At 33.4% G+C, this 27,081-nt stretch overlaps 1 protein-coding gene across 6 annotated transcripts in view; it reads left to right on the plus strand.

Annotated features, from left to right (window-relative positions):
- Window positions 1–27,081, plus strand: part of STXBP5L (syntaxin binding protein 5L) — a 379,743-nt gene that overhangs the window by 30,437 nt on the left and 322,225 nt on the right. For all 6 annotated transcript variants that reach the window (XM_042999139.1, XM_042999138.1, XM_042999140.1 and 3 more), the window contains exon 3: window positions 24,815–24,912. In XM_042999139.1, the coding sequence (XP_042855073.1) occupies window positions 24,815–24,912 (98 nt within the window). The remainder of the gene's footprint in view (window positions 1–24,814; window positions 24,913–27,081) is intronic.

Here is a 27,081-nt window from a genome sequence, read left to right on the forward strand (position 1 = left end):
ATCTAGAAGAAAGCTAATATTTTGGTATATTTATTTTGTAACTGTTTCAATAAACTTAACTAAATTCAGGTTAGGATAGAGAGATCCCTAGGTTTATTGGAGAGATATTTATTTATTTATTTATTTATTTATTTATTTATTTTTTAACGTTTATTTATTTTTGAGACAGAGAGAGACAGAGCATGAACGGGGGAGGGGCAGAGAGAGAGGGAGACACAGAATCCGAAGCAGGCTCCAGGCTCTGAGCCATCAGCCCAGAGCCCGACGCGGGGCTCGAACTCACGGACCGTGAGATCGTGACCTGAGCTGAACTCGGACGCTTAACCGACTAGCCACCCAGGCGCCCCAATTGGAGAGATATTTAAGAGATTGTATCAGTTTGTATTTCTTGAATAAACTCTACTTAATGATGTTATCTTTTTATTTTTTTTATTTTTTATTTTTTTTTTATTTTTCAATATATGAAATTTATTGTCAGATTGGTTTCCATACAACACCCAGTGCTCATCCCAAAAGGTGCCCTCCTCAATACCCATCCCCCACCCTCCCCTCCCTCCCAACCCCATCAACCCTCAGTTTGTTCTCAGTTTTTAAGAGTCTCTTATGCTTTGGCTCTCTCCCACTCTAACCTCTTTCTTTCTTTTTTCCTCCCCCTCCCCCATGGATTTCTGTTAAGTTTCTCAGGATCCACATAAGAGTGAAAACATATGGTATCTGTCTTTCTCTGTATGGCTTATTTCACTTAGCATCACACTCTCCAGTTCCTCGTTCTTTCTCATTGCCATGTAGTACTCCATTGTGTATATAAACCACAATTTCTTTTTAAAATACACAAGTAAAATTACTTTTCAAATATTATACTTGGGACTTATCCTTTATATTTCTAAAATTTTAATGTTTGTTTATTTTTGAGAGAGAGAAAGAGGCAGAGTGTGAGCAGGGGACGGGCAGAGAAAGGGAGACACAGAATCTGAAGCAGGCTCCAGGCTCTGAGCTTGTCAGCACAGAGCTCAACATAGGGCTCAAACCCATGAGCTGTGAGATCATGACCTGAGCCGAAGTCGGGTGCCTAACCAACTGAGTCACCTAGGCGCCCCTATATTTCTAAACAGAATTGATGAATTGATGTGTAATTTGTGTGTGTGTGTGTGTGTGTGTGTGTGTATTTGTGTATTCTATATCAGGTTTTTGAATCTGAGTTTAATCTACTTTTCTCTATCTGAAATAAAGTGCCTTGTTCCTGAAAGGTTTGAAAAATGCTCATTTGGCTGGGATCAATATTTTTGAGGGAGTATTTTTTTGAAACAGAAATTTATGGTAATTGTTCAATTTGGATTATTGCTTTTCCTTTAATGAAATTTTTATAATTTATACTTTCAGAGTAAATCCCAAGTTTCATCCAATGTTTCACATTTATTAGTACAGAGTTATGTATGGTTTTTATAATAAAATCTCATTGGTAACAATGACTATATTTCTCAACTTAACATTATGTGTTTATATTTTCTCTTTTTCTTTTTGTTAACTTTTCAAGAAATTTGTCTATTTTATTGGTCTTTTAAAAGAACAGGTTAATGGAACTGATACTTAACTGTTTAAATTTTTTAATTTTTTGCCTTTCACTAATGCATTCTCTATAACATCTAGTCTTTGGAATTTGAGCTTTTTCTTTTTGTAAGTCTGTATGCTATAAATCATTATAAATGTTTCAATAAGACTGGAAAGGAGCACTAGAAGGTATTTCCTATTCTGGGCAGGCAAATTTCATTTATATTTGTAAATCTTACTAATTACATATATAGTACCTCCATATCTTTGTTTTTGGCTTACCAGATTGGTTAATAATGGATAGGTATATTATTCCACACATCTGTTGTGTTTCCTACATTTTTCTTCTTTTTATTACTTTATTTTTCATATTTTAATCTAGTGGTATTTGTTTCAAAGCATTACAGTAGATCTCCATTGTGATATTTAGTTATATAAAATATTAAATGCTATCCCATTTGATGTGTTTTGTTTTGAATTCTGATATTAATAGTGTAATCCCAATTTTCCTTTTGTTCCCATTGCTTTAAATTAATATTTGGTTAGTTTTTACTAGATTTCTGGAGTTTGTTCTAGATGCTCATCTTTGATAATATTATAGTTAGATTTGGTTTTTTAACACAAACTGAATATCTTTTGTTAATATATTCTTAGGTAAAATGTTTAACAATTCCTTTCCTTGGAATTGGAGTCAATCAATATCAGCAGTCTTTTAATATATCCTTTTTGAGATGGTTTTTGCATGTAATTATATTTTCATCCTATAACACAAATAATTACATATTATAATGGACTTTTGCACTGTACTTTTAAAACTTAAAAATATATCTTATCTCTCATTGCATGCTCTTCCCTACTCTTTCTATGAGTTGCATAGTATTCAATTGTATGGTTATGCCATAATTTATTTTATTGGTCTCCTATAGTTGGACATTTAAATTTTAAAAGGCCTTTATTATTACATGCTGTAATAAGCTTCCTGGAAATGGAATTGCTTAATCAAAGGAGATGAATATTTTAAATTAGTACCTTTGTATTGCAACATATCTATATTGTTTTAATTAATACATTCTTTTCTTTTTGAATTTTATGTTTTTAACAGCTTTATTGAGATATAATTCACAACCATACAGTTCACCTATTTGAAATGTCAATTCAAAGAGTTGTACCTCCATTGTCACAATCAATTGAAGAACATTTCATCATGTTAAAAAGATAGCTGTCACTCTCTAATCTTCTCATCCCACCCTTCCAGTATAGGAAACCAGTAATCTATTTTCTGTCTCTATAGATTTGTCTATTCTGGACATTTAATAAAATAACATTATACAATATATGGACTTTTGTGACATATTCATTTTTAATGCTTTTTGTTTGTTTTCTTTTTCTTGATTTTTGTTATGTAGGTTGTATTTTCTTTCCCTTTCTCAGTGTTGAATGTGGTGTGTGTGTGTGTGTGTGTATGTATGTGTATGTGTGTATACATAGGTAAACATATACATGCATAGAAACAATAAAGGAATTGCATGCGTGTGTGTGTGTGTATGTGTATATATGTGTGTGTGTGTGTGTGTGTGTGTGTGTGTGTGTGTGTGTGTATAATTTTGTGCCTAATATGTGGTCTGCTCTGGAGAATGTTCCATGTGCACTTGGAAAGAATGTGTATTCTGCTGTTTTAGGATGGAATGTTCTGAGTATATCTGTTAAATACATCTAGTCCAATGTGACATTCAAAGCCAATTTCCTTGTTGATCTTCTGTTTTGGTGATCTATCTATTGATATAAGTGGGGTGTTAAAGTCCCCTACTATTGTATTACAATCGATTAGTTCCTTTATGTTTTTTATTAACGGTTTTGTGTATTTGGGTGCTTTAATGTTGGGTGCATAAATATTTACAATTGTTACATCTTCTTTTTGTATTGTCCTCTTTATGATTATATATTGTCCTTTGTCTCTTGTTACAGTCTTTGTTTTAAAGTCAATTTGTCTGATATAAGTATTGCTACCCCTGCTTTCTTTTGACATCCATTTGCATGATAGATGCTTCTCCATCCCCTCACTTTCAACCTGCATGTGTCTTTAGGTCTGAAATGAGTGCCTTGTAGGCAGCATAAGATGGGTCTTGTTTTTCTTATCCATTCTGTCACCCCATGATTTTTGATTGTAGTATTTAGCCCATTTACATTCAAAGTAAATCAATAGGTATGTATTTATTGTCATTTTGTTACTTGTTTTATCGTTTTTGTGGATCTTCTCTATTCCTTTCTTCCCTTTCTCTCCTCTGTCACCATAAGTTTGCTTTTGTTAGTGATCTACTTGGATCCCTTTCTCTTTATTTTTTGTATATCTGTTACTATTTTTTTGCTTTCTAGTTACCACTAGGTGTGTATATATACATATAATGTATGTTATTTACATATAGCAGTCTGTAGTACATTGATAGTTTCTTACTCTTACTTATGGTCTTTCCTTTCCACCCACAGTCCCTTTTAACATTTCTTGTAGGGCTGATTTAGTGGTCATGAATTCTTTTAACTTTTTTTTTTGGTCTGGAAAACTCATTGTCTCTCTTTCTGTTGCTAGATAGAGTATCTTGACTGCAGACTTTTCCCTTTTAGCACTTTGAGTATATCATGCCACTTTCATCTGGCTTGCAAAGTTTCTGGTGAAAAATATGCTGGTTGCTTTATGGGGTTTCCTTTGTATGTAACTGTCTTCTTTTAAAATTTTTGTTTTAAAATTTTTCTCATCACTACTTTTTGCCATTTTAATTACTATGTGTCTTGGTGTGGACTTCCTTGGGTTAATTTTGTTGCAAGTTATCTGTGCCTCCTGGATCTGGATTTCTGTTTCCTTCCTCAGATTAAAAGTTTCCTTCCTCAGATTAAAAAGTTTTCAGCTTTTATTTGTTCTAATAAATTTTCTGCCCCCTTTTCTATCTCTCCTTATAGGAACCCTATATTGTGAATGTTATTATGTTTGATGGTGTCACTGAGTTCCCTAAGTCTATTCTCATTTTGTATAATTTTTCTTCCTCTCACCTTCTCAGCTTGATTACTCTGTCCTCCAGGTCACTGATTCATTCTTCTCCTTCCTCCAGCCTGATATTTATTCTGTGTAGTGTATTTTTAAGTTTCATTTACTGTGTTCTTCATCTCTGATTCTTCCCTATTCATCTTGTAAATGATATTATGTACAACACTTTCTAAGCTCTTTGTATCTAGGAATGTCTTTCTGTAGTCCTAATACATAAATAAAAAATTAGATGGTTAAAAATTCCTCATTATAGTTTTCCCCTTAAAATCTGTGTTGTTCCATTTTCTTTTCAAATGTTTTGAGTAGCCAAACTTCAAGACCAACCTAAGGCTTCACATAAAATAAGGACTACTGTATCCTTTGAATTGCTTGATAATAAGATAAACCTATTGGTAACCAATCTTTCCCTCTTGGAGATGTAATAGTCTTTTTATATGATAAAATACATAAGAAGTCTTGTGGTATAGAAATACATTTACCTGAGCATTTTCAGAATTTATGTGACCAATGTCAAACTTTGCCACAAATTTTCAAACTTATGTGATTCATGTGGATGGTTATGTGACTTTTTTTTTTTAAAGATTTTATTTGTAAGTAATCTCTACACTAAATGTGGGCCTTGAACTCACAACCCCAAGATCCAAAGTCACATGCTCCACCTATACTGAACCATCTAGGCATCTTTCTGTGAACTTTTTGATGTAACACCACTTATCCATAGTCTTCTAGGGAGTATACTTTGAGAAATTTTATGATTTAGTGTATTTCCCCCATAATTAAGTAACCTCCTTATGTAGTACATTATTGAGTATGTGAATACATACATTGAATTCAAGATTATTCTACTTGACTAGGGCAACTGAGATGCAAATTGAAGACTTCCAAATCTTGGGAAGTCATTGAATCTCTTGAAAATAATTTGAAATCATCACAAGATTTTAGACTTGGAAGAGAATTTAGAGATAAGCCAAATGGGTGTCTTTTGAAGGTGCAGAAGCCACACTACTGTGTGCTACTGTCACACTCAGAAAAGTTAGTACTAATTCCTAAATATTATTTAATATCTAATCCTTGTTCAGTTTTCCCTGATTATCTCAATGATTGTCCCATTGCGTTTCTATAATAGGTTTGTTTGAATAATGATACAAGGCCATGCACTCTATTTCTTTGCACATGTTCCATAAGATTCTTTTAATTTATACTAGTTCCCCTTCCTTTTCCTTCCATGCTATTAATAGTTGAAGAAACTACATCATTTGTCTTATATAATTTTTCAATTGTGTGTTTGGCTACTTGCTCAACTGAGTGCTAATATCCTTACTCAAGCTTTTTAAAAATGGGGTGGGGGTGGCTTAAGAAGGAAATAATGGTATAAATTACCCATTTGCCTTGATCTATACTCTTGGTTCTAGGATATTTTATATTCATGATGGAGACATTCTTTGCAATTATAATGATGATGACTTTTAAGTCATGATTTGGCTTTGCTCTTCAGTGTCTGTCCAAAGCATCTCTTTCTAGAGTCAGGCAAAGGGATCAAGTCCAGTCTAAAAGTGTCCGTTGAATTAACATGATGGTCACTGTAATAGCTTTAGTATATGATCAGTGTTTATTTAGTCTTATAATTCTATTCCATTCCATATAATATAAATGTTACCTGCTCTGTTCCTAGTCCTAAAGTTGTTACACAAAAAATGAAGGATTATTTTTCATTGGCTTATTCTACTCCTAAGAATAATTTATTTAGAAGCAGAAGCCTAATTATTATCAACTCATCTGCTTTATCTAACCTAGGGAAAGACAGTTGAATAAAGTAGAACATAAGCTATTCTTACCAGTAATGATCTGTTCAAGTAATGCCTTTCAGTCATTCCACAGAACTTGGCATTTCAATATTTTTTTTTTCCATTTTTTCCATGTTTCATCACACACACAAACATAAACATACCTACAGGCCTCATTAACTAGACTAGATCATTAGACTATCAGGAAGAGAAGGTCTAAACGTAGAGAAAAGTAGGTTTTAAGAACTAGATGAAAGCAAGGATAGTAAAAATGAATGCTATAATGTTTAAATATTATTTTCTAAGTATATATTTTAATGTTTATTTTTGAGAGAGAAAGTTTGTGAGGGAGGGGCAGAGAGTGAGGGAGACAGAGGATCTGAAGCAGACACTGTTCTAACAGCAGAGAGCCTAATGCAGGGCTCAAACCCACGAACTCTGAGATTATGATCTGAGCTGAAGTTGGACGCTTAACCAACTGAGCCACCCAGGCACCCTGGTATAATTTTTGATATCATATTTAAATAATAAAAGAAGAAAATTATAATAATAGTTAACATTTATTGAGCACTTAGTTTTGGTCAGGCAATGAGAAGAGCAATTTAGAATTATCTCTTTTGATTGTCATCATAACAATACTGTGAAGTAAAAACTATTCTTATTTTTGTAAATCAGAGTTAAAAAATTGAGGTTTAGGAAGATTATATAATTTGCCTAAAGTCACATAACTAATAAGTGTAGAGTTGTGATTTAAAATCAGGTCTGTTTAATTTGAGAACTTAAGCTCTAAACCAGGTCAAATTTGCCAGTTTTTGTGATTTGTCTCACTACTGCGCAGTCATTTATTACTAGTAGTTCTGACTCTTAATTTCTGCTTCTTTATCTGAAAATAACCTCCAACCACTTAAATACTTGTTTCTTTTAGACTCTCTTGGGTCTTTTCAGACAGATTTGCCTAGTAGCAAAGGCAGACCTGTCTGTAAAATTAGGCAGTTCTATCTACAAAATCTTATTATTGCCAAACTTTTCTCCTTTCCCTTTCCTTTCCTTTCCTTTCCTTTCCTTTCCTTTCCTTTCCTTTCCTTTCCTTTCTTTTCCCTGTTTCTTTCTTCTTCCTCCCTCCCTCCCTTCCTTCCTTCTTTTTTTCCTCCCTCTTTTTTCCTTTCCTTTCCTTTTTTTTTTTTTTTTTGATGCCACAAATAATCATTTATTCTGTTTATGATTCTGTGAGTTAGCTGGGCAAGTTTTCTGGTCTGGACCCACAAGCTGACCACAGACACAGACTTGGCTCTCTCCCATGTCTAGGATCAGCTGGTGGGTTGGCTGGCAGCTGTGATCATGTAGAATGATCTAGGATGGCCTCACTCATGTCTGGTGGTTTGTGCTGGCTGTTAGCTGTGATACCTTGGTTTTTCTTGCTGTGGCTGCTCCATCCTCCAGTAGGCCAGCTTGGGCTTGAATTACATGATGATCTTAAGATTCCAAGAACAGCAAAAGATCAATCGCCAGTGCATAAGCACTTTTCAAATTGTTGGAAAATGTGTGTTAATGTCCTATTGGTTAAAGAAAATCACACAGTTAAGATGGAGGTGGGTATATAGACTCTACCTGTTGGCTGGAGAGATAGAATTTCTGCCCATTTTGCCATCTATCACAGAACCCCAGGATGGGAAGGAAGCACACTGGGGCTTTTGAAACATTTTAGCCAGGACTTAGAACTCAATTAAACATCAAGACTTAGTATGATGTGACTGAAAATCTAAAATTATTTTTCTGAATAGTTATTTCCTCAATTCTAATTATTGAGTAATTAATTCCTTCCTTAATGGTTTTTGATTGTTTTAAATCAAATATTACATTCAATCAAAAAATCATATATTAAAATGACCCCAAACCTTATCTTCAGTTGGCTTTGGAGATGTCAATTCTATTTTGTTCATCTGTGTCTATTCTTACCCCAGTACCCCATGGTACCCCAGTACCATACTGATTTATTTATTTATAATATGTTATTATAGAACATATTTATTAAGTGGTAGGCCTAGGTTTTCTTATTACACTTTTTAAAAGTGTATATATTTCTTTTTTTAAAAAAGTTTATTTATTTTTGAGAGAGAAAGAGTGCACGTGGGGGAGGGACAGAGAGAAAGGGAGAGAGAGAATCCCACGCAGTCTCCACGCTCAGCATGGAGCCTGGCATGGGATTGATCTCATGACCATTTGGGTTTTTTTTGTAGTTCCATATGAATTTTAGGGTTATTTTTCTATTTTTATGAAAAATGCCATTGGCATTTTGATGGGGAATTTCCTTGAATATGTTGATTGTTTTTATGGAATGAACATCTAAACAGCATTATTTCTTCCAGTTCGTGGACACAAGATATCTTAGCATTTGTTTGTGCCTTTGATTTCTTTCATCAATGTTTTAAGAAAACTACAAACCAGTATCCCTGGTGATGGACATAGAGTCAAAAGTCATTAACAAAATAATGGCAAGTTGAACTTAACAGTACATTAAAAGGATTATACATCATGAGCAAGTAAGATTTATCCCTGGGATGCAAGGATGGTCAACATACACAAAATTATAAATGAGATATAAACATTAACAAGATGAAAAATAAAAATTATATGATCATTTCAATAGATGCAAAAAGTATTAGAAAAAATTCAGTATCCTTTTGTGATAAAAACTCAAAAATTAGGTATGGAAGGAATGTACCTCAACATAATATAAACCATATGTAATAAGCCAAAGATAACGTTATACTCAGTGGTGAAAAGCTGAAGAAAGCACTCTAAGATTAAAAGAAGACAAGGGTGTCTACTCTTGCCACTTCTAGTCAACATAGTACTGGCAGTCATAGCCAAAGCATTTAGGCAAGAAAAAGAAATAAAAGGCATCCCAGTTGAAAGGGAGGAGCAAAATTAATTGTTTCTATTTGCAGATGATATGATCTTACACATAGAAAACCCTGAAGACTCTACTAAAAACTGTTAAATAAATTCAGTAAAGTTGCAGAATATAAAAATAAATATCTAAAAATCAGTTGCATTTCTTTACACTAACAAGAAGCTATCCAAAAAATATATTAAAAACATAATTCCAGTTAAAATAACAACAGAAATAATAACATATTTAGGAATAAATTTAATCAAGGAAGTGAAAGGTCTGCACACTAAAGGGTTCTTGAGGTTTATTTTTCTATAGCTTTATGCTACTAATACCCAAAGAATTGGGGATAATAAGTATTTCAAGTATCTCTCTCTCTCTTTTTTTTAAGTTTAATGCAAATATCTTTAAATATCACCTTTGGGATTAGTGTTTTCCAACATGAAAAATACCTCCAGTAGATAAGGTTGGTCTTTAGCTTCTAGTCTTCTCTTTTTTAACTTTTCCTTCTATTATACTGACACCTTCTTCCCCTTTAGGAATAAAAGCACTGCTACTCATTACAATTGTCCCACTGTGAAAAGATATTTAAGTCAATGCATTATTTTATAAAATACCTCTCCCAGCTATTGTCTTTCTCAAGTTTTTGTTTTCTGACTCTTTGTCACTGTTATAAAACTATTTGTTGTCCTTCTGAGAATTGAATTTGGGTCAACAGACTAAAATAATGGAAATTTGGTGAGTATATGGAGCCAAAAAACATTCATATTTCTCCTGACTGTGGAAAGTAGAATTCTTAGAGACAGAATAAATAGCTCACATTTTGCTCCTTCAAGTGACTTCCTGCTTCTCAGTTATTGCCTTATGGACTTTTGAGGCCTATTACATTCAATTCTATGAATATCAATTCAATTCAATAAATATGAATTGAATATCTATTGAATATCTATATTCAATATGTTGTTGTTGAACAACTTGACATGGAGGTGGCCCTAACAAAGCATAGGGCCATTAACCTGTCATTTTTTTCTTTTGTAATCTCTGCCAATCTTTTCTTTTCTCTCTGAGCATAGACCTTATCTCCCATTCTTTTTTTTTTGTTTGTTTCTAATGTTTATTTATTTATTTTGACACAGAGAGAGAGAGAGAGAGAGAGAGAGAGAGAGAGAGAGAGAATGCCTGTGCATGTGAGTTGGGGAGGGGTAGAGAGAGGGAAAGAGAGAATCCCAAGCAGGCTCTGCACTGTCAGCCCAGAGCCTGATGGGGAGCTCAGTCCCACGAACCATAAAATCATGACCTGAGCTAAAATAGGAGTTGGATGCTTAACCAACTGAGCCACCCAGGCACTCTTCCCATTCTTAATCATAAATTTCTGAGTTCTTGTGTCCATTTTTACTGTATCCTGAACAACTATACTTTTGCCATCATCCATGTCTCATTTTTTCTTGCCCTATATTTGCAAAATGAACTGTTTTTGCACATTCCAGGAAAATTAATAAATGAATGCTTTTGATCTTTATAAGTACCTTGAATTATAAAGCCATAAGAACTGTAAAGCCTTGTGTTGATCAGTCTTTTCTTAGCCTAACTTTCTAGAATGGCCCTGGGGAGAAAGAGGTAAAACAGTATTTTACTGGTCTGTAATGTCATTTTTTTTCCCATACTCTGTGACTCAGAGATGAGAGATAACTACTGCTTCTCCTTTTTTGATACAATCTTACTGTTTTCTAATTGAAGCATGAGGAGGCATAAGGATCACTTGATCTTACTCATACCACTTAGTAAAGTTAGGAGAAGCATTTGGTTACTGGTTATTGTCTTTGTGGCTGCTCTAACTCAGTGACTGATCTTGATTCTACCCTAATTTGAAGCTTTATTATTTCTTATAATCCTTTGAAAGCCACTTCTATCTGGCTCTGGTTTTAAATTCATATCATGCAGTAGAGGCTAAAGCCTGGGATTGTGATGCCTCCCACTTTGGTTTTCTTTTTCAACATTACTTTGGCTATTTGGGGCCTTTTGTGGTTCCATACAAATTTTAGGATTGTTTGTTCTAGCTTTGAGAAGAATGCCAGTGTAATTTTGATTGGGATTGCACTGAATGTGTAGATTGCTTTGGGTAGTATTGACATTTTAACAATATTTATTCATCCAATCCATGAGCATGGAATGTTTTTCCATTTCTTTGTGTCTTCTTCAATTTCCTTCATAAGCTTTCTATAGTTTTCAGCATACAGATCTTTTACATCTTTGGTTAGGTTTATTCCTAGAGCCTAAATGTCCATCAGCTGATGAATGGATAAAGAAGATGTGGTTTGTATAGACAATGGAATACCACTTGGCAATGAGAAAGAATTAAATCATGCTATTTGCAGTAATGTGGATGGAACTTGAGGGTATTATGCTAATACCCTCAGTCAGAGAGAGACATATCATATGTTTTCACTCATGTGGAACTTGAGAAACTCAACAGAAGACAATGGGGGAAAGGAAGGGGAAAAATAGTTACAATCAGAGATGGGAGGAGGCAAAAAATAAGAGACTCTTAAATACAGAGAACAAACTGAGGATTGATAGGGGGGTGGGGGAGAGGGGAAAATGGGTGATGGGCATTGAGGAAGGCACTTGCTGGGATGAGCACTGGGTATTGTATGTAAGCAATGAATCTCAGGAATCTACCCCTAAAACCAAAAGCACACAGTATACACTGTATGTTAGCCAATTTGACAATAAATTATATTTTATAAATAAATTTTAAAAATTCATATTGTGAAAATCAGGAGGTTATTTTCTTTCATCTTGAGAGAAGATTAGAATACTGAAAGGTTACATAGCTCTCACTTCCAAAGCTATCAAACTGTGTATTCACTAGTTTGGTGACCTTAGACAAGTTGATTAAATTTACTAAGGCTTAACTGCATCTGTAATGACTCCACCTATCTCATGGGGGTATAGAAATAAATAAATATTAAATGAAATAATCCATGTAAAGTGTTTTTCATTGTACCTTGTACATAGTGAAAAAATGGTGGTGACAGCAGCCTTGGGGACAATGATTATATGTCTATAGTCTTCATTTTTTGTTTCAATGTAGCAAGAGGAAAACTGTCATTTTCCAGTTCTTCACAACTGACAGTAAATAGACTGTGAAAGACATTGCAAAATGCTGTTTCTGCAAGTAGATTGTAAATTTAGATCTTATTTTATTTGTAATGGAGGTTCAAAATGTCCACCCTCCCTATTACTGGAGATTTAAGAAGTTGGCATCTGAAGAAGAGAGGTGGCCCTCAAATACTTAAGGGCTATTTATACTTACAGAAATAACAATAGTACCAGATATCTCAGTGGACTGTTTGACATGCAAGTATGTAGCTCACAAGGGAATCAAACTAAATAAACATTGAATCATCTTTAATAGTCTAACACCATAACTAGTTAGATAATTAGTCCTTTTGAATCAGGGAATGTAACGCTATTATTTGTTTCTTTTAAGGAATATATTCTTAGTGAGAAATGCAGAACTACCTGTCATGTGTTTTTAGGTCTTCCATGGTTTCTAATGCAAGTATTTATATTAGGAGTATAATGGAATTGAAAAGGACCTTGACATAATTTAGTTCATTCTCTTTATTTTGTAGATGAAGAAATTGAGAGCTTAAGTAATATGTCCAGGTTAGATGGTGACAGAGCTGAGACCTGAACTAGCTCTCCTGATTCCTAGCACAATATTCATTATTCTGTGTCATGCTGCTATAATTTTGCTTCACAAGATTTTTCTTTTCGTTTAAAAGTGATTTTTATTTTGGAATGCCTGCTGGCTCAATCAGTGGTGCATGTGACCCTTGATTTCGGGGTTGTAAGTTTGAGCCCCATGTTGGGTGTAGAGAGATTAATTAAAATCTTAAAATGTGATTTTTGTTTTGCTCCATGGCCAAATTATTTTTCTGTGACTACTAATTTTAATACTTATTTTATATCAGTGAGAAAAGATCTTTATATTCACAGAAATTTGTTATATATATAGACATATAAAATAGATACAATAAAGGATGTACATATTTCTTTCAAGCATGATACAGAATTAATGTGCAATGTATTGAGATGATAAATAAATTAGGAATAGAGGCTAGTGTAGCCAGAAAGAAAATAAATGTTTCTGATAGGTAGACAGGTTTAAGTAGAAGTACTGAGATAGTAAGAAAGATGGAATGGAAGTGATGACAAGGAAAGATACTTTGAGTGAACAAAGAAAATGGCAAATTGGAGTTCTGAAAGAGGTCTAGAAGTGTATGATGATGAGGCTGTGTTCATTTGAGGCTGATGATATTAATTGGTGGTGGTCAGATGAGTTGAAATTGAAGGAAGAATGATGTACTCAAGTTGTATGTTAGATTGAAGCAAGGATATTAAAGACATAAGGCTGTTAATAGGGTTCTGAGTAGAGAGAAAAATGTATTAGCCAGATGATAAAATCACCTAAGAAGATAAAATTGAGTCCTAGGGATGGAAAGAAAAAAAAAAAAAACAGTTGAAGAACTCTGAAGAGAACAATCTGGCCACATTAAAGACTGTTCTATCCTTTAGTTCTGTGTCCTTACTGAATAATAAAGATGATAGAATTGGATACCCTTTGGGGTATACCCATGTTTGGTGCATGTTATTAGTGTGCTAGTATTCATATTACTTTTGTCAGTACATATTTGTGTATATATCTCTATACTTTTCACTAGTGAGAATTGGAGCTGTTCATAGATTATGTGGTGTATTTTTTGAGGGTCTATTTTAACATAACTACATGACAGTATGAGAGAAGGTGATAGTATGAGGATAATGAGATAATATTAGAGAAAGTAAATGCATTTAATTTGAACTTGATTTCCTCATATTTTGAAAGGACACTTTTCTGTGAAGTTTAAGAACCACAAACTTGTAAACTGTTTATAGTTAAGCTCAGTGTATAAAGCATATTTATATGCATTATCTCAACTATCAACATGCATTGGTAAGATTAACAATCAGACTATAGAATCGAAGTTACTCTATGTATTAAAGTGTTGCAATAAAAGTCAGTAGTTTTTTGAATGCCTATAAGTCTCTTAAGCTTGAAACAACAGAATCTCTGAATTCAAGTGGTTTGTTATATAATATGATAGGAAGAAACACAATTAGGTGGTAAAGAATAACATACTTTTACATTAGACTTAGTGATCCCCTAGTATCAATAACATATTAACTAAATAATTGTATGCATTAAAGATATTATCCAAATGTGGGTATTTGTTCTGTTCTAATGCCTTAGCATTATATAACTCGGTTGCATATAGTTACAATAATCACTAAGGTGCTCAGAGGGAAAAGGGTGAGAATGATAGCTTTTGAACTTAAAAATAAATTTCAAATGCGCTTTCATTACTATTAAAGTTGAGAGAGTTCATTATTCTAGATAAGCATTCTATTTCAATATTTACAAAATATTTGGTAATATTCATCTTTATTTAAAATATAAGACAATAGGGGCGCCTGGGTGCCTCAGTCGGTTAAGCGTCCGACTTCGGCTCAGGTCATGATCTCACGGTCTCTGAGTTCGAGCCCCGCGTCGGGCTCTGTGCTGACAGCTCAGAGCCTGGAACCTGTTTCAGATTCTGTGTCTCCCTCTCTCTGGCCCTCCCCCGTTCATGCTCTGTCTCTCTCTGTCTCAAAAATAAATAAACGTTAAAAAAAATATAATAGGTTTTGAGGGGAATACTCCTTATATGCATAAATCATATTCATTAACTTAAAAATACCTAAATAATCATAGCACTTAACTAGCTAGGTGAAGGGGACAAATTAAAGGCAGGGTTCCTGCTCATGAAGGAGCTCAGGACTTACTTGGGGAAACCAAAGGGTAAAAATCTTTCTTCAGTAATTTTTAAGAAGTGTTAAACTGTGGTGTTGGCTTAGTATTTTAGAAAGCATTTCATGTAGGAGTAAGGCCTTGACCTGGGATTTGAGAGATAAGTAGATGAATATTTTATTTTTGAAAAATGATAATAATTAGGGCATTTGTTTATCACTTTGTATAGTTTCTCCACTATTAGGTTTTTGTAGATAATTTGAAAAGAGATGCTTTTAGTAGCTTGAATCATAGAACAATGTTGAAAAAGTTTTTGAGGTATATAAACAAATAATTGCTTCTTGAATACTAAATTCTCATGGGATTTTGTTGTCAAAGCTACAACACAAACTAATTACATCAGCTCTGTATATCTAATAGAATTCTAACAGTTGTGCTCTAACTTCTGTGGTATTGAATAAACCTTGATATATATGAATATAATCCTGCTACTGATCAGATTAAATTCAGTCTAGTGAAAAATATTTTGAATAACCATTTTATATATTAGGAAAGATATTAAACAATGCTGTTGAATAAAACATTTGTTTTTAGACTTTTAACATATTTGACAAACTTCAAATTAACAACTAAAGATATAAATGTTGATTTCCCCCTAATTTTACTGATAATTGGTCATTGCTAATAGAAGTTACTGATTATTGTTTATTTACCTTGTGTCTAGAAAACTTACCACATTTTATTTCTTACCATATTTTATTTCTAAAATATTTTAGTAACCCTTTTTTTCTTAAATTTCCTGTATTTATGTGCACCATTTCAGTTTCCTTTCTTACTGAATTAGCTTACGTCAATAAAACAAAGCTGAATAATAATGGACAAAATGGACATTTGTGTCTTCTCCCTGATTTTAATAGGAATGACTATAGCTTTTTGCTGTTTAGTATCGTGTTTGTTGCTATTTTCATTACTCTTAATATTTATCATCTTAAAGTAATTTTCTTCTAATCCTGTTTTACATAAGATGTTTACTTGGATTGACTTTTGAATTTTCTCAAATGCCTTCCCAGAATTTATTGATATAATCATGAGGTTTTATCTTTTAATTTGTTGAGTTAATGAATGTCAATACATATCATGATATTGAGCTGTTTTTTTGTGGATTTAAATGAGATTAAGCAGTCAAATTCTAAATCTAACAGAGACATACTTTAAAATTTTATTTTCTCTTCCATGCATATGAGAGAAAAGAAAACATACCAGTGATCCTCTTCTGGCTTTGTAAAAAACACTCACATGTATTTATATTTTTCTGAAAATGCTATGCCAACTTAAATATCATATCAGGGCAACACATTATTAAGTAAAACAACCAGTCAGAATTACATATACTCCTTAGAAACTCAAGACTATATTCACAAGAGATAGCAGCAATCTGTAGAGTACAGATTCCTTTTTAGAAATAACATTTGCAAAGACATTTATATGCTGAAGAATATTATTTGCTTTTCTATATCTGTATGTTGCCAAGGCTTATTTTGTGAGCAGTTAGAAGTGCCTGTAGTTTCAAGACTAAGCCCCGGAAAGTTGAAAATCTAAGTTAAGGAAAGGCAAAGGATGAAATTTATTAGTAACAAATGGAATATGAGGTATATATATTACATATAATATATATATATATTCAGCACCTATACTTACATTTCTAGAATAAACTTTATTTAGTCATGGTTTTCATTGTCAGAATATTTTACTGGTTTTAATCTACTAGTATTTTATTTAGTATTTTGTACCTATATTCATAAGTATTTACTTTAAAATGTTTAAAACAATCTGCAATTATATATATTGTGCAATATGATGAGTTTCCTGTGAATCACTATCACAATAAAAATAGAGAACATTTTCATTACTTGTGGTTCTTCATAGCATCCTTTTTCCTCTTTCTGCCTCTGGATCCTGGCAACAGCTGATTTGATTTTTTTGTTACTTGGAATTTTCAAATTTTATATAAATAGTCCCTCCTTTTCTTTCTCTTTCCCTCTCTGTTACTCTCCCTCTTTCCCTCCCTCCCTCCCTCCCTCCCTCCCTCCCTCTCCTTCCTTAGGTATATATACCTGATGTGTTTAGGTATATATACCTGATGTGTTCAACATATTGAAAGATGATTTGAGCAATTGGGGAAAGGGTTTGTGGATGAATTAGTGACCAGAACGTAAAAACTAAATAAATGAAACTTAAAAAAGAAGGTAACCTTAGAGAACAAAAACATCTGTGAGGCAAAATAAGAGATTAATATCAATAAGGTGTTAACACTGATGGTTTTGATTTATTGGAAGTTTGGGTATATGGCAAGGATACTTGTATGTGTAATGAGGGGATGGGTGAAAAAGAGAAAATTGTTTTTCCTGAAAAGTCAGTAAGTAGCAATATAAAAATGTTCTTTTGAGACACATCAGGAAAAATACCAAAATAAATAGCAGAAATATTGACAAGTGGTTCCCTCTGGGAAGTAGGAAATAAGAGAGGTAAGGAGACAAATTATTTATAATTTTCAGAAATCCTTTAGATTTGTCTGATTTGTTAAACTGGGTGCATGATTGAGTGTTATAAAAATAAAACTAAAATAAGAAAAGAAAAAAGGATATAAAATTTCAGAATATTAATAAGTAAGCATTCCATTTCTATTATGTCAACTTCCAAATATCTTATAAAATGGAGGTGTATTAATGCCTTATTCTTCTTTAATTTTAATATTAACTGCCTTTAGATCTTTGAACATTATAGTTTTCTCATTCTTTCAAGAAATTTAAAAGTCTTACTGAGAACTGGTACCAATACCTCAGTTGCCAATGGCATTCCCAGGAACAGGTACTTTACCATTTAGAGCAATTTTACCTTTTTATCACATTATAATGGGATTTCATAGGAACATGTTAAATTTGTTACCATTATGCTACTCAATGGTGCCATATGCCTATCATAGTCCTCTTACTTAGTCTTTTCCTTCATCCAAGTTGGCAGGAAATTATTAAGCAATACTTTCAGTGGTCCACGATGACATCAAATTTACTTGATAAAGTTTCAACCAAATATTGAAATTGAGGGAATTTTACCACTGGTGAGAGTTGCTCCACAGTTACAATAGTAGTTTGGCTTTTGCTTACCAAAATATATTGTGTCCATGTGAAAGTCCTTTTTTGTAGGAGAGTAACCAGATTTCTTATCTCAAATTATTTAAACTTACTGAACAAATTCTGAGACTGCAATTAATTTCCAATTTCTGGATTCAAAATCAGGAATGATTTACCTTACTATACCTCTTCTCCAGAGTGTAACATTTATAGACCAAACCAGTCAAATGAACTTAATCAAAATAAACATGTATTATATAATCATAAATCTTTATAAGAAAATTTTTTATCCAGAAGAATTTTTATATAACAAATTTGCACAATTGTAGTATTCTATCTTTTGTAAGCTATGTTATTTTTTCTAGCAAGTTTCTTCTACTCTCTGAAAGTAGAGTGTTCCTATGAAATCTTCCATAAACCTAAATGACATAAAGCAAAGAAGCAACTACTATTAATTTATGTGGAAAAGTTTTTGAGCATTCCCAGACCCAAAATACAACCTCTCCTAGACTTTTCTAATACCTTAGGACACATCTTGGTAACAGATTCACAAAATAAATTGAGATAAAGCACATATGCTCACAGACACAGTTTAAAGCTATGGCAGCTTGATGCTGAGATGCTGAGTGTAGTTCCCAGAGAAGGTGCTTGGTGGTGCCACTCTTGATGCTTGCTTGAGGCATGTGCTGCCTCTGTAATGGCCAGCTACAAAACAATCACTCAACTCTATTTTCACTTGTTGCCTTTTTTTGTAAAAGCAAAATCCTTTTTACATTTCTTTTGCTTGGTGAAAACAGGTACTAATGTAGGTCTTTTATTATTTATTTATTTTTTAAATTTTTTTTAACGTTTATTTATTTTTGAGACAGAGAGAGACAGAGCGTGAACAGGGGAGGGGCAGAGAGAGAGGGAGACACAGAATCTGAAACAGGCTCCAGGCTCTGAGCTGTCAGCACAGAGCCCGACGTGGGGCTCGAACTCAGGGACCATGAGATCATGACCTGAGCCGAAGTCGGACGCTTAACCGACTGAGCCACCCAGGCGCCCCTAATGTAGGTCTTTTATAAAAGTAAAGTGGCACACATCAACTTTCAAAAGTATGGGATACCTGTATCTGGGAATTTCTAACAGTCACATTTGTGTCATTAGATGAAATCTGGTACATGATTCTAGGAGTTCTGTGCTCAGATTATGGAAATGATAGCTTTGGCCTATCAGTAGTATATGGAAATGATACATATAGGGATGAATCACCAATATGGTAGTGAGCTGGAGTCCTTTTAGTGCAGAATCAAAAGCCATTTAATTTCTTTCATTTTTCACACTAATGACCAATACTAGGCAACATTCCTCATAAATTAACTTGGTGGTCTAATAAATATTTACTTGTTTTTAGGAATGGTTGTGGTTTTTAGGATGCCAGTTAGGATGTAGGCCATAACAATTGTGGCTTACACGATACAAAATTTGTCTTTCATAAAATCTGTCCAAGTTTAAGCAACCCAGGACTGATTCAATGGCTTCATGTTATCTAGAGCCTAACAAGCCTCTTTGCTTTTATGAGAGACCTTTCTATCTTGTTACTCTGCTATCCTTAACCTATGGCTTCTACCTCATGTTCTAAGATGGCTGATCCAAAACCTGCCATTGAGTACATTTTCCAATCAGTAGGAAGGTGAGAAAAAAAAAAAGTAGTATTTGCCTTACTTTTAAGGCTTCATATCACTTCTGCTGTCATTCCTTTGTTCAGATTCTAATCTAGCCTGCTGTGGGGGCTCGGAATATAGTGTGAATTGGATTGCTATGTGCTGGGCTCAAAATTTTATTACTATAGAAAAAGGGGAAAAGAAGATATTAAGGAGCAACAGGCAGTCTCTGTCACAGGAGGTTTTAAGGCTGTTTTGAAATAGTATAATAGTATTAAGCTTAGTCCATCAGGCCAAATGTGAATTCTACTTTGTTTCGTACTGCTCTCAGTTCCACAATGGTCCTTCTGTGTTCTCATTTATATACTGAGGAAATTGAAATTCAAACTAAACTAAAGCTAAAGCTAAGATGTTATGCTTAGATTCTGCCAATGGGAGGCACTTAGACTGGATTAAAAAATACAAAGAAAGTAAAAGTCATTTGCTTCTGGTAATAACTCTTGCACTGTCAGCAGTGAATACAAGTTTCTTTCATCTCAAAGGTGGTAGCAGCTTTCTTAACTTAAGGTAATATGACCAATCTTTCCACGTATTCATAACCAGTTCTCTCTATTATATCTTTCTTTGCTTCAAGTATCTTTTGCTTCAAGAGCTATTGATACAGTTGGCTACCTCACCTCATCCCTTGTAGTAATTTCAAGGGAGAGTGCTATTAAATGAATTGTGTCCCCCTAAAATTCATATTTTGAAACTCTAGCCCCCAGTGTGATGGTATTTGGAGAGGGGACCTTTGGGAGTTAATTAGGGTTAGATGACACCATAAGGGTGAAGCCTTCATGATGGGATTAGTGGGTTTTTTTTAAGAATAGAGACTCCCTCCCTGCATCATATGAAGATACAGTGAGAAGGTGGCCATCTGCAAGCTAGGAAGGAACTGAATACCTGGTAACTTGATCTTGACTTCCAGCCTCCAGAACTGTGAGAAATAAATATCTTGCTTAAGCCACCAGTGTATGTTATTTTGTTATAGCAGCCTGAACAGACTAATATAGAGAGTGAAACAAAAGAAAACAAACAAAATAACATTAAGAAAAATTCACTTGTTGTGATGAGCACTGGGTGTTATATGTAAGTGATGAATCACTAAATTCTACTTCTGAAACTGATACTACACTATATGTTAGCTAACTTGAATTTAAATAAAATCTTGCAAGAAAAAACAAGGAAAAATTATGTATTTAAAAACCTCATTTTCTTATTGATCAGCTTTACTGCCATCTTATTTCACCAACTGAGCATAAACTATAGTATTTCAACAATCCTACCTGGCAATAAAATTGAGAATTTTTTACCTTGACATGTTTCTTCTAGACTCTGTTCTACATTTTTCTCTTGCTTCATTTATTTTTACTGAATTTATGTCATTCTATTGATAGCCTTCATTCTTTTGAAATCAACCACATACTACACAGATTTTTCTATTCTGTACATTCCATTAAATGGAATCATATAATATATGACTGGCTTCTTTCATTTAGCATAACGTTTTCAAGGTACATCCTGTGTAGCATGTATGTGTACTTTATTCTTTTTTTATTAATGAGTAATATTCCATTGTATGGATATACTGCATTTCATTTATCCATTCATCAGTTGATGGATATTTGAGTTGTTTGTACTTTTTGGCTATTCTGAATAATGCTGCTATGAACATTTGTATTGAAGTTTTGGGTGCATTTATTTTTCATTGCTGTTAGTTATATACCCAGGAGCAGAATCACTGGGTGATAGGTGACTCTATATTTCACACTTTGAGGACCTCCCAAGCTATTTTCCAAAGATTTTATACATGATTTTATATTCCCACCAGCAAAGTATTAGACCTCCAATTTCTCCACATCTTTGTCAGCATGTGCTGGCATCTATCTTTTTTATTATAGTCATCCTAGTGGCTATACAATTGTATCCCGTTGTGGATGTGATTTACTAATGCTGTTGAGCATGTCATCATGTGCTTATTGCTCATTTGTATACTTTGGATAAGTGACTATTAAGATCCTTTGCCCATTTTTATTATTGAGTTGTGAGAGTCATTTATGTACTCTGGATATAAATTCCTTATCAGATATATGACTTGTATGACTTGCAAATATTTTCTCCCATTCTGTGGGTTGTCTTTTTACTTTCTTGATAGTATCCTTTACAGCATAACAGTTTTTAGTTCTCACAAAGTTCAGTTTATCTTTTTAATTTTGTTGCTTGTGCTTTTGATGTCAGATTTAATTGCCTAATCCCAGTTCACTAAGATTTAAGCATATGTTTTCTTCTAAGATCTTTATAGTTTTAGCTCTTGCATTTAGGTCTGTAATCTATTTTGAGTTAATATTGGAATAAAGTAAGTAAAGGGTTCAACTTAATTCTTTTACATGTGGGTATCAGTTGTTGCAGCACCATTTGTTGAAAGACTATTCTTTCATTCATTGTTGAATTGTCTTGGAACCCTGATTAAAAATAAATTGACTAAAAATGTGAGGAGTTGTTTATGGAATCTCAGTTCTGTTCCACTGATCTGTCTGTCCTTATGCTAGTATCTCATTGCTCAATTACTGTACATTTGTGTAGGTTTTGAAAACAGAAAATGTGAATCCTCCAACTTTCTTCTTCAAGATCTTTTTGGTATTCTGGATCATTGAATATCCATAGGAATCTTAGGATCAATTTGTTGAACTTTGCAAAAAATGTCAGATGGGATTTTGATAGGGATGGCATTGACTCTGGAGATGAATTTGGGGAGTATTGTCACTTTATCAATATTAAGTCTTTTAATCTATGATATGGGATAGCTTTCCTTTTATTTGTCTTTAATTTTTTTTCAACAGTGTTTTGTAGTTATAGCATGTAAGTTTTGCACTTCTCTTCATTTTATTCCTGAGTATTTTATTCATTTGGATGCTATTATAAATGAAATTGTTTTCTTAATTTCATTTTTGGATAGTACATTACTAGTATATAGAAATATTATATTTGTACAACTAATTTTGCAAACTTACTGAACTCCTTTATTCTAATAATTTTTCATGGGCAGCTTTAACAAAATTGGCTCTGAACCCAGGGCCAAGGCTAGCAGGGTTGGAGTGGGCAAATCCCCAGGAGAACTCATGGGCATGGCATACTGCTAGCAGGTTAGTTAGCAAGGGTCTATGCAACCTTTCCTCTGGCAGATGACCCTGTGTTTATGCTGGGGTGGGGGCGGGGGATGCTGGGGGGAGGAAAATGATGCCTGCCAGCTCCCTCATTTTCAGAGAAGTAATCTAACACACTCTGAGATCAGCATGAACAGATCTGTCTTCTGTTTGCCCCTTGTGTTGTGTTAATTGCCATTTTTATGTTGCTTCTTTGCCTCTTCTGTCTTTTTAAGGGCAGCAACCCAGCTATCACTTGCCCTCCTGGCTAGCCCAGTGCCGAGTCAGCTGACTTTTAAAGCTCCAGGCTCCAGGGGAATTCATCCCCCGTGATTTTCAAAGCCAAACATTATGAGGATTAGTACCTGCCCCCTACTGTGGTGCTCCCTGGTGCTAGGGCCCATTTCTCTTCCCTGAGTGCACAGCTCCTGCCCTCCTGCAGGCAGCCTCCTTCTGCCTTTCTGTCCTTGCTAACCATTCAGAGATGCAGCTTCTTTTCTATTTTTAGTTGTAGAATTTGTTCTGACTTTATTCAGATCATAAGGGTTTATTTACTTGGATGTGGATGATATCTAGGTGTAAACATGAGATGCTGTGAGCTCAAGGTCTTCCTACTCTACTATCTTCCCAAGCTCCTTCTAGAATTCCCTTTCCCTGACCTATGTGGGTCCTCTATTTCTTTGAAAAGTTATATTTCATGTTGAAATTAATTCCTGTATATTATTGGATATCCTTATGTTAGTTTTATCATCTTTATGATATTATCAACTCTATATTTTTTCTTTTTTTCCATTGTGTGACTATGAAAGCTTTCAAACATACAGAGGAATTGAAAAAGTTATATTGTGAACATTCATGTATACACACACATAACATACATTCTCACCACCTAGATTTGACAGTTACCATTTTGCTATATTTGCTTTATCATATATGTCTATCCATCTGTCTAACTATATTACTTCTTTGGATGCATTTCGAATTAAATTGCAGGTGTCAGTACACTTTACTTCTTAAAACCTCAGTGTGCATATCATTAACTAGAGTTAAATATTTGTTAATAATGCTTTTTTCTTTTTTTGACATTCAGTTTACATACAGAGAAATCATAAATTTTATTGTACAATTTGATGAGTTTTGACCAATGTATACACTTGTGTAATCCAAACTTCTATCAAAATATAGAATGTTACCTTGACTCAATAAAGTTCCCTCATACCCTCATCCAGTGAGTTCTCCTCAAGTCAATCACTGCTCTGATTTTTTTTAACCATAGATTAGTTTTGCTTGTTCAAATTTTAATATAAATATAATCACACTATATGCACTGTTTTGTGTATTGCTGCTTTTATTTAGCATAATGTTTTTGAGAATCATCCATGTTGTTGCATCTGTTACTAGTTTTTATCTTTTACTGTTGAGTAGTAGTTTATTGTAGGAGTATACCACATTTTTGTTTTTTGATTCTCTTGTTGGACACTAGCACTTTTTCCAGGTTGTTATGTATAAAGCTATTAGGGGCATACTTACACAAATTATGTGGCCATATGCTCTTATTTTCTTGGATACATAAATAGGAGTGAAATATAGGTCATAGGACAGATAGTGCTTGTGTCACTTTACACTCCTACCAACATATGGTGATTTTTTTTTAATTAAAATACTTATTTTAGTCATTATGGTAGTTGGATAGTGGTATCTTGTGATTTTAATTTTTATTTTCCTGGTGATTATTTTTACTATCTGCTCTCTTTCAGACAGTTCGGCATGGTTTTCCTTATCAGCCCACAGCATTAGCCTTTGATCCAGTTCAGAAAATCTTGGCTATTGGGACAAGAACAGGTGCTATACGAATGTATCCTTAACTTTTGGTTCAGTATTTGTTGTATTAATACCAATTACTTTTCCTTAAATATTCAGGTAAGTGAAATATGACCAAATAAAGTTGATTTATTTTGAAATGAATAATGATTGTGAAAACCCACAATGTCCAGTTTATTGGCATATTTTTAATGTCTGTGGGAGAACTATTAGTGTCCTATCTTGAATTCTTGATATTGGTAATATTTGTCCCCCCCCCCTTTTTGATCAGTTGTATTGATTTTCACAGGAAACAAATTTTGGCTTCAGAGCTTTCTTATATTGTTTTCCTAACTTGAGTTTTATTGATTCCTGCTTAGATCTTTTTATTTTTTTCTTCTGCTTAACTTTGAGTTAATTTGATCTTTTTTTTCTATTTTTTAAGATGGAAACTAAAGTTATTGATTTGAGAACTTCTTTTCTAATACATGTCTGTAGTCCTATAAATTTCCTCTCAAATTATGCTTTAGTGTCATTCCATTTTAATTGAATTTTTTATTTTGATACTTAGGTTGTTGCTTCCATGAGATACAGATTTAATTGTAGTTGCAGGAAATGATACAGAAAAACCCCATGTACTCTTCATTCAATTTCCCCCAAAAGTAATGTCCTACAAAATTATGGTGTAATATCACAACCAAGATACTGACATTGATATTCTCAAAATAGAGTGTTTCAGTTACCACCAAGATTCCTCATATTCCCCCCTTATAACCACATCCTCTCCTTCCAATTCTCCCACCCCATCCCTGATTTCTATCACTAATTTGTTTTTCACTTTAGTAATTTGGCCATGTTAGGAATGTTATATAAATGAAATCATACAGTATGTAAACTTTTGGGATTTGCTTTTTTCTTCTCTGAAGATTCATCCAAGTTGTTGTAAGTATCAGTATTTTTTTTTTAATTGTTGGGCAATATTCCATGGTATGGAAGTACCAGAGTGTGTTTAGCCATTCACTTATTGAAGGACATCTGGGTTTCCAGTTGGTGGCTATTATGATTAAAGCAGTTATAAACATTTATGTACATGTTTTTCTGTGAACATGTTTTCATTTCTCTGCCCAGAAGTGCTGTTAGAGGGACTCTATGGTAGTTCAAAATTTAGTTTTATAAGAATATCCCAAACTGTTTCCCCGAGGGGTTGTAACATTTTACATTTTGTATCTTCACATCATTATTAGTGCATCTTGTTTTTTTTTTTTAAGCCATTCTGATAATTTTGTAGTGATATCTCATTGTGGTATTCTGATAATTTTGTAGTGATATCTCATTGTGGTATTCTGATAATTTTGTAGTGATATCTCATTGTGGTGTTATGTATTCTAGATACTACTCTTTTGTCAAATAAATTATTTCTTCTAGTCTATAGCTTGACATTTGACCCTCTTTACAGGATTTTTCAGAGTCCAGTTTATCATTTTTTCTTTATTGATTGTGCTTTTGGTATCACTCCTTAGAACTCTTTGCCTAACCCTGGATCTTAATTTTTAAATTTTTTTTTCTAAAAATTATATAGTTATACATTTTGTATTTAAGTACAGTTCTATTTTGAGTTAAATTTTTATTTGTATTGTCTTTGGTTCTGATATTGGGGTATTATTAGCTTCATAAAATGAACTGAGAAGTGTTTCTTCTTCTGTTTTCTCGGAGAGATTGAGTAAAATTGGGGTTAATTCTTTAAATGTTTGGTATTATTCTCTAGTGAAAATACCTAGGCTTGGAGATTATTTTGAGAGATTTTGTATTACAAATTCAGTGTATTTAGTAGTTATAGGATTCTTTGGGTTTTCTATTTTATCTTAGTTGAATGTTGGTTATGTGTAGTCAGTCTTACTAGTAGTTTTTAAATTGTATTGATTTCTTTTTTGAGGAACTAGCTGTTTGTTTGATTTCCTCCATTTTCTTTGTTTTCAATTTTTTCTGGCTTATTATTTTTATTATTTAATAAATCATCATTATTATTTCTTCCTTCACTTTTCTTTGAGCTTACTTTGCTCCTTTTTTCTAGTTTCTTGAAGTCAGAACTTAGATTATTGATTTGATATTCTTCCTCTTTTCTAAGGTATGCATTTAGTGTAATTCTCAGCACTGCTTTAACTGAATCCTGCAAATTTTGATATGTGTGTTTTCATTTTAATTGAATTATATATAGTTTTAAAAA

Source organism: Panthera tigris, chromosome C2 (genome assembly GCF_018350195.1).
Source record: "Panthera tigris isolate Pti1 chromosome C2, P.tigris_Pti1_mat1.1, whole genome shotgun sequence".
NCBI classification, from domain to species: domain Eukaryota; kingdom Metazoa; phylum Chordata; class Mammalia; order Carnivora; family Felidae; genus Panthera; species Panthera tigris.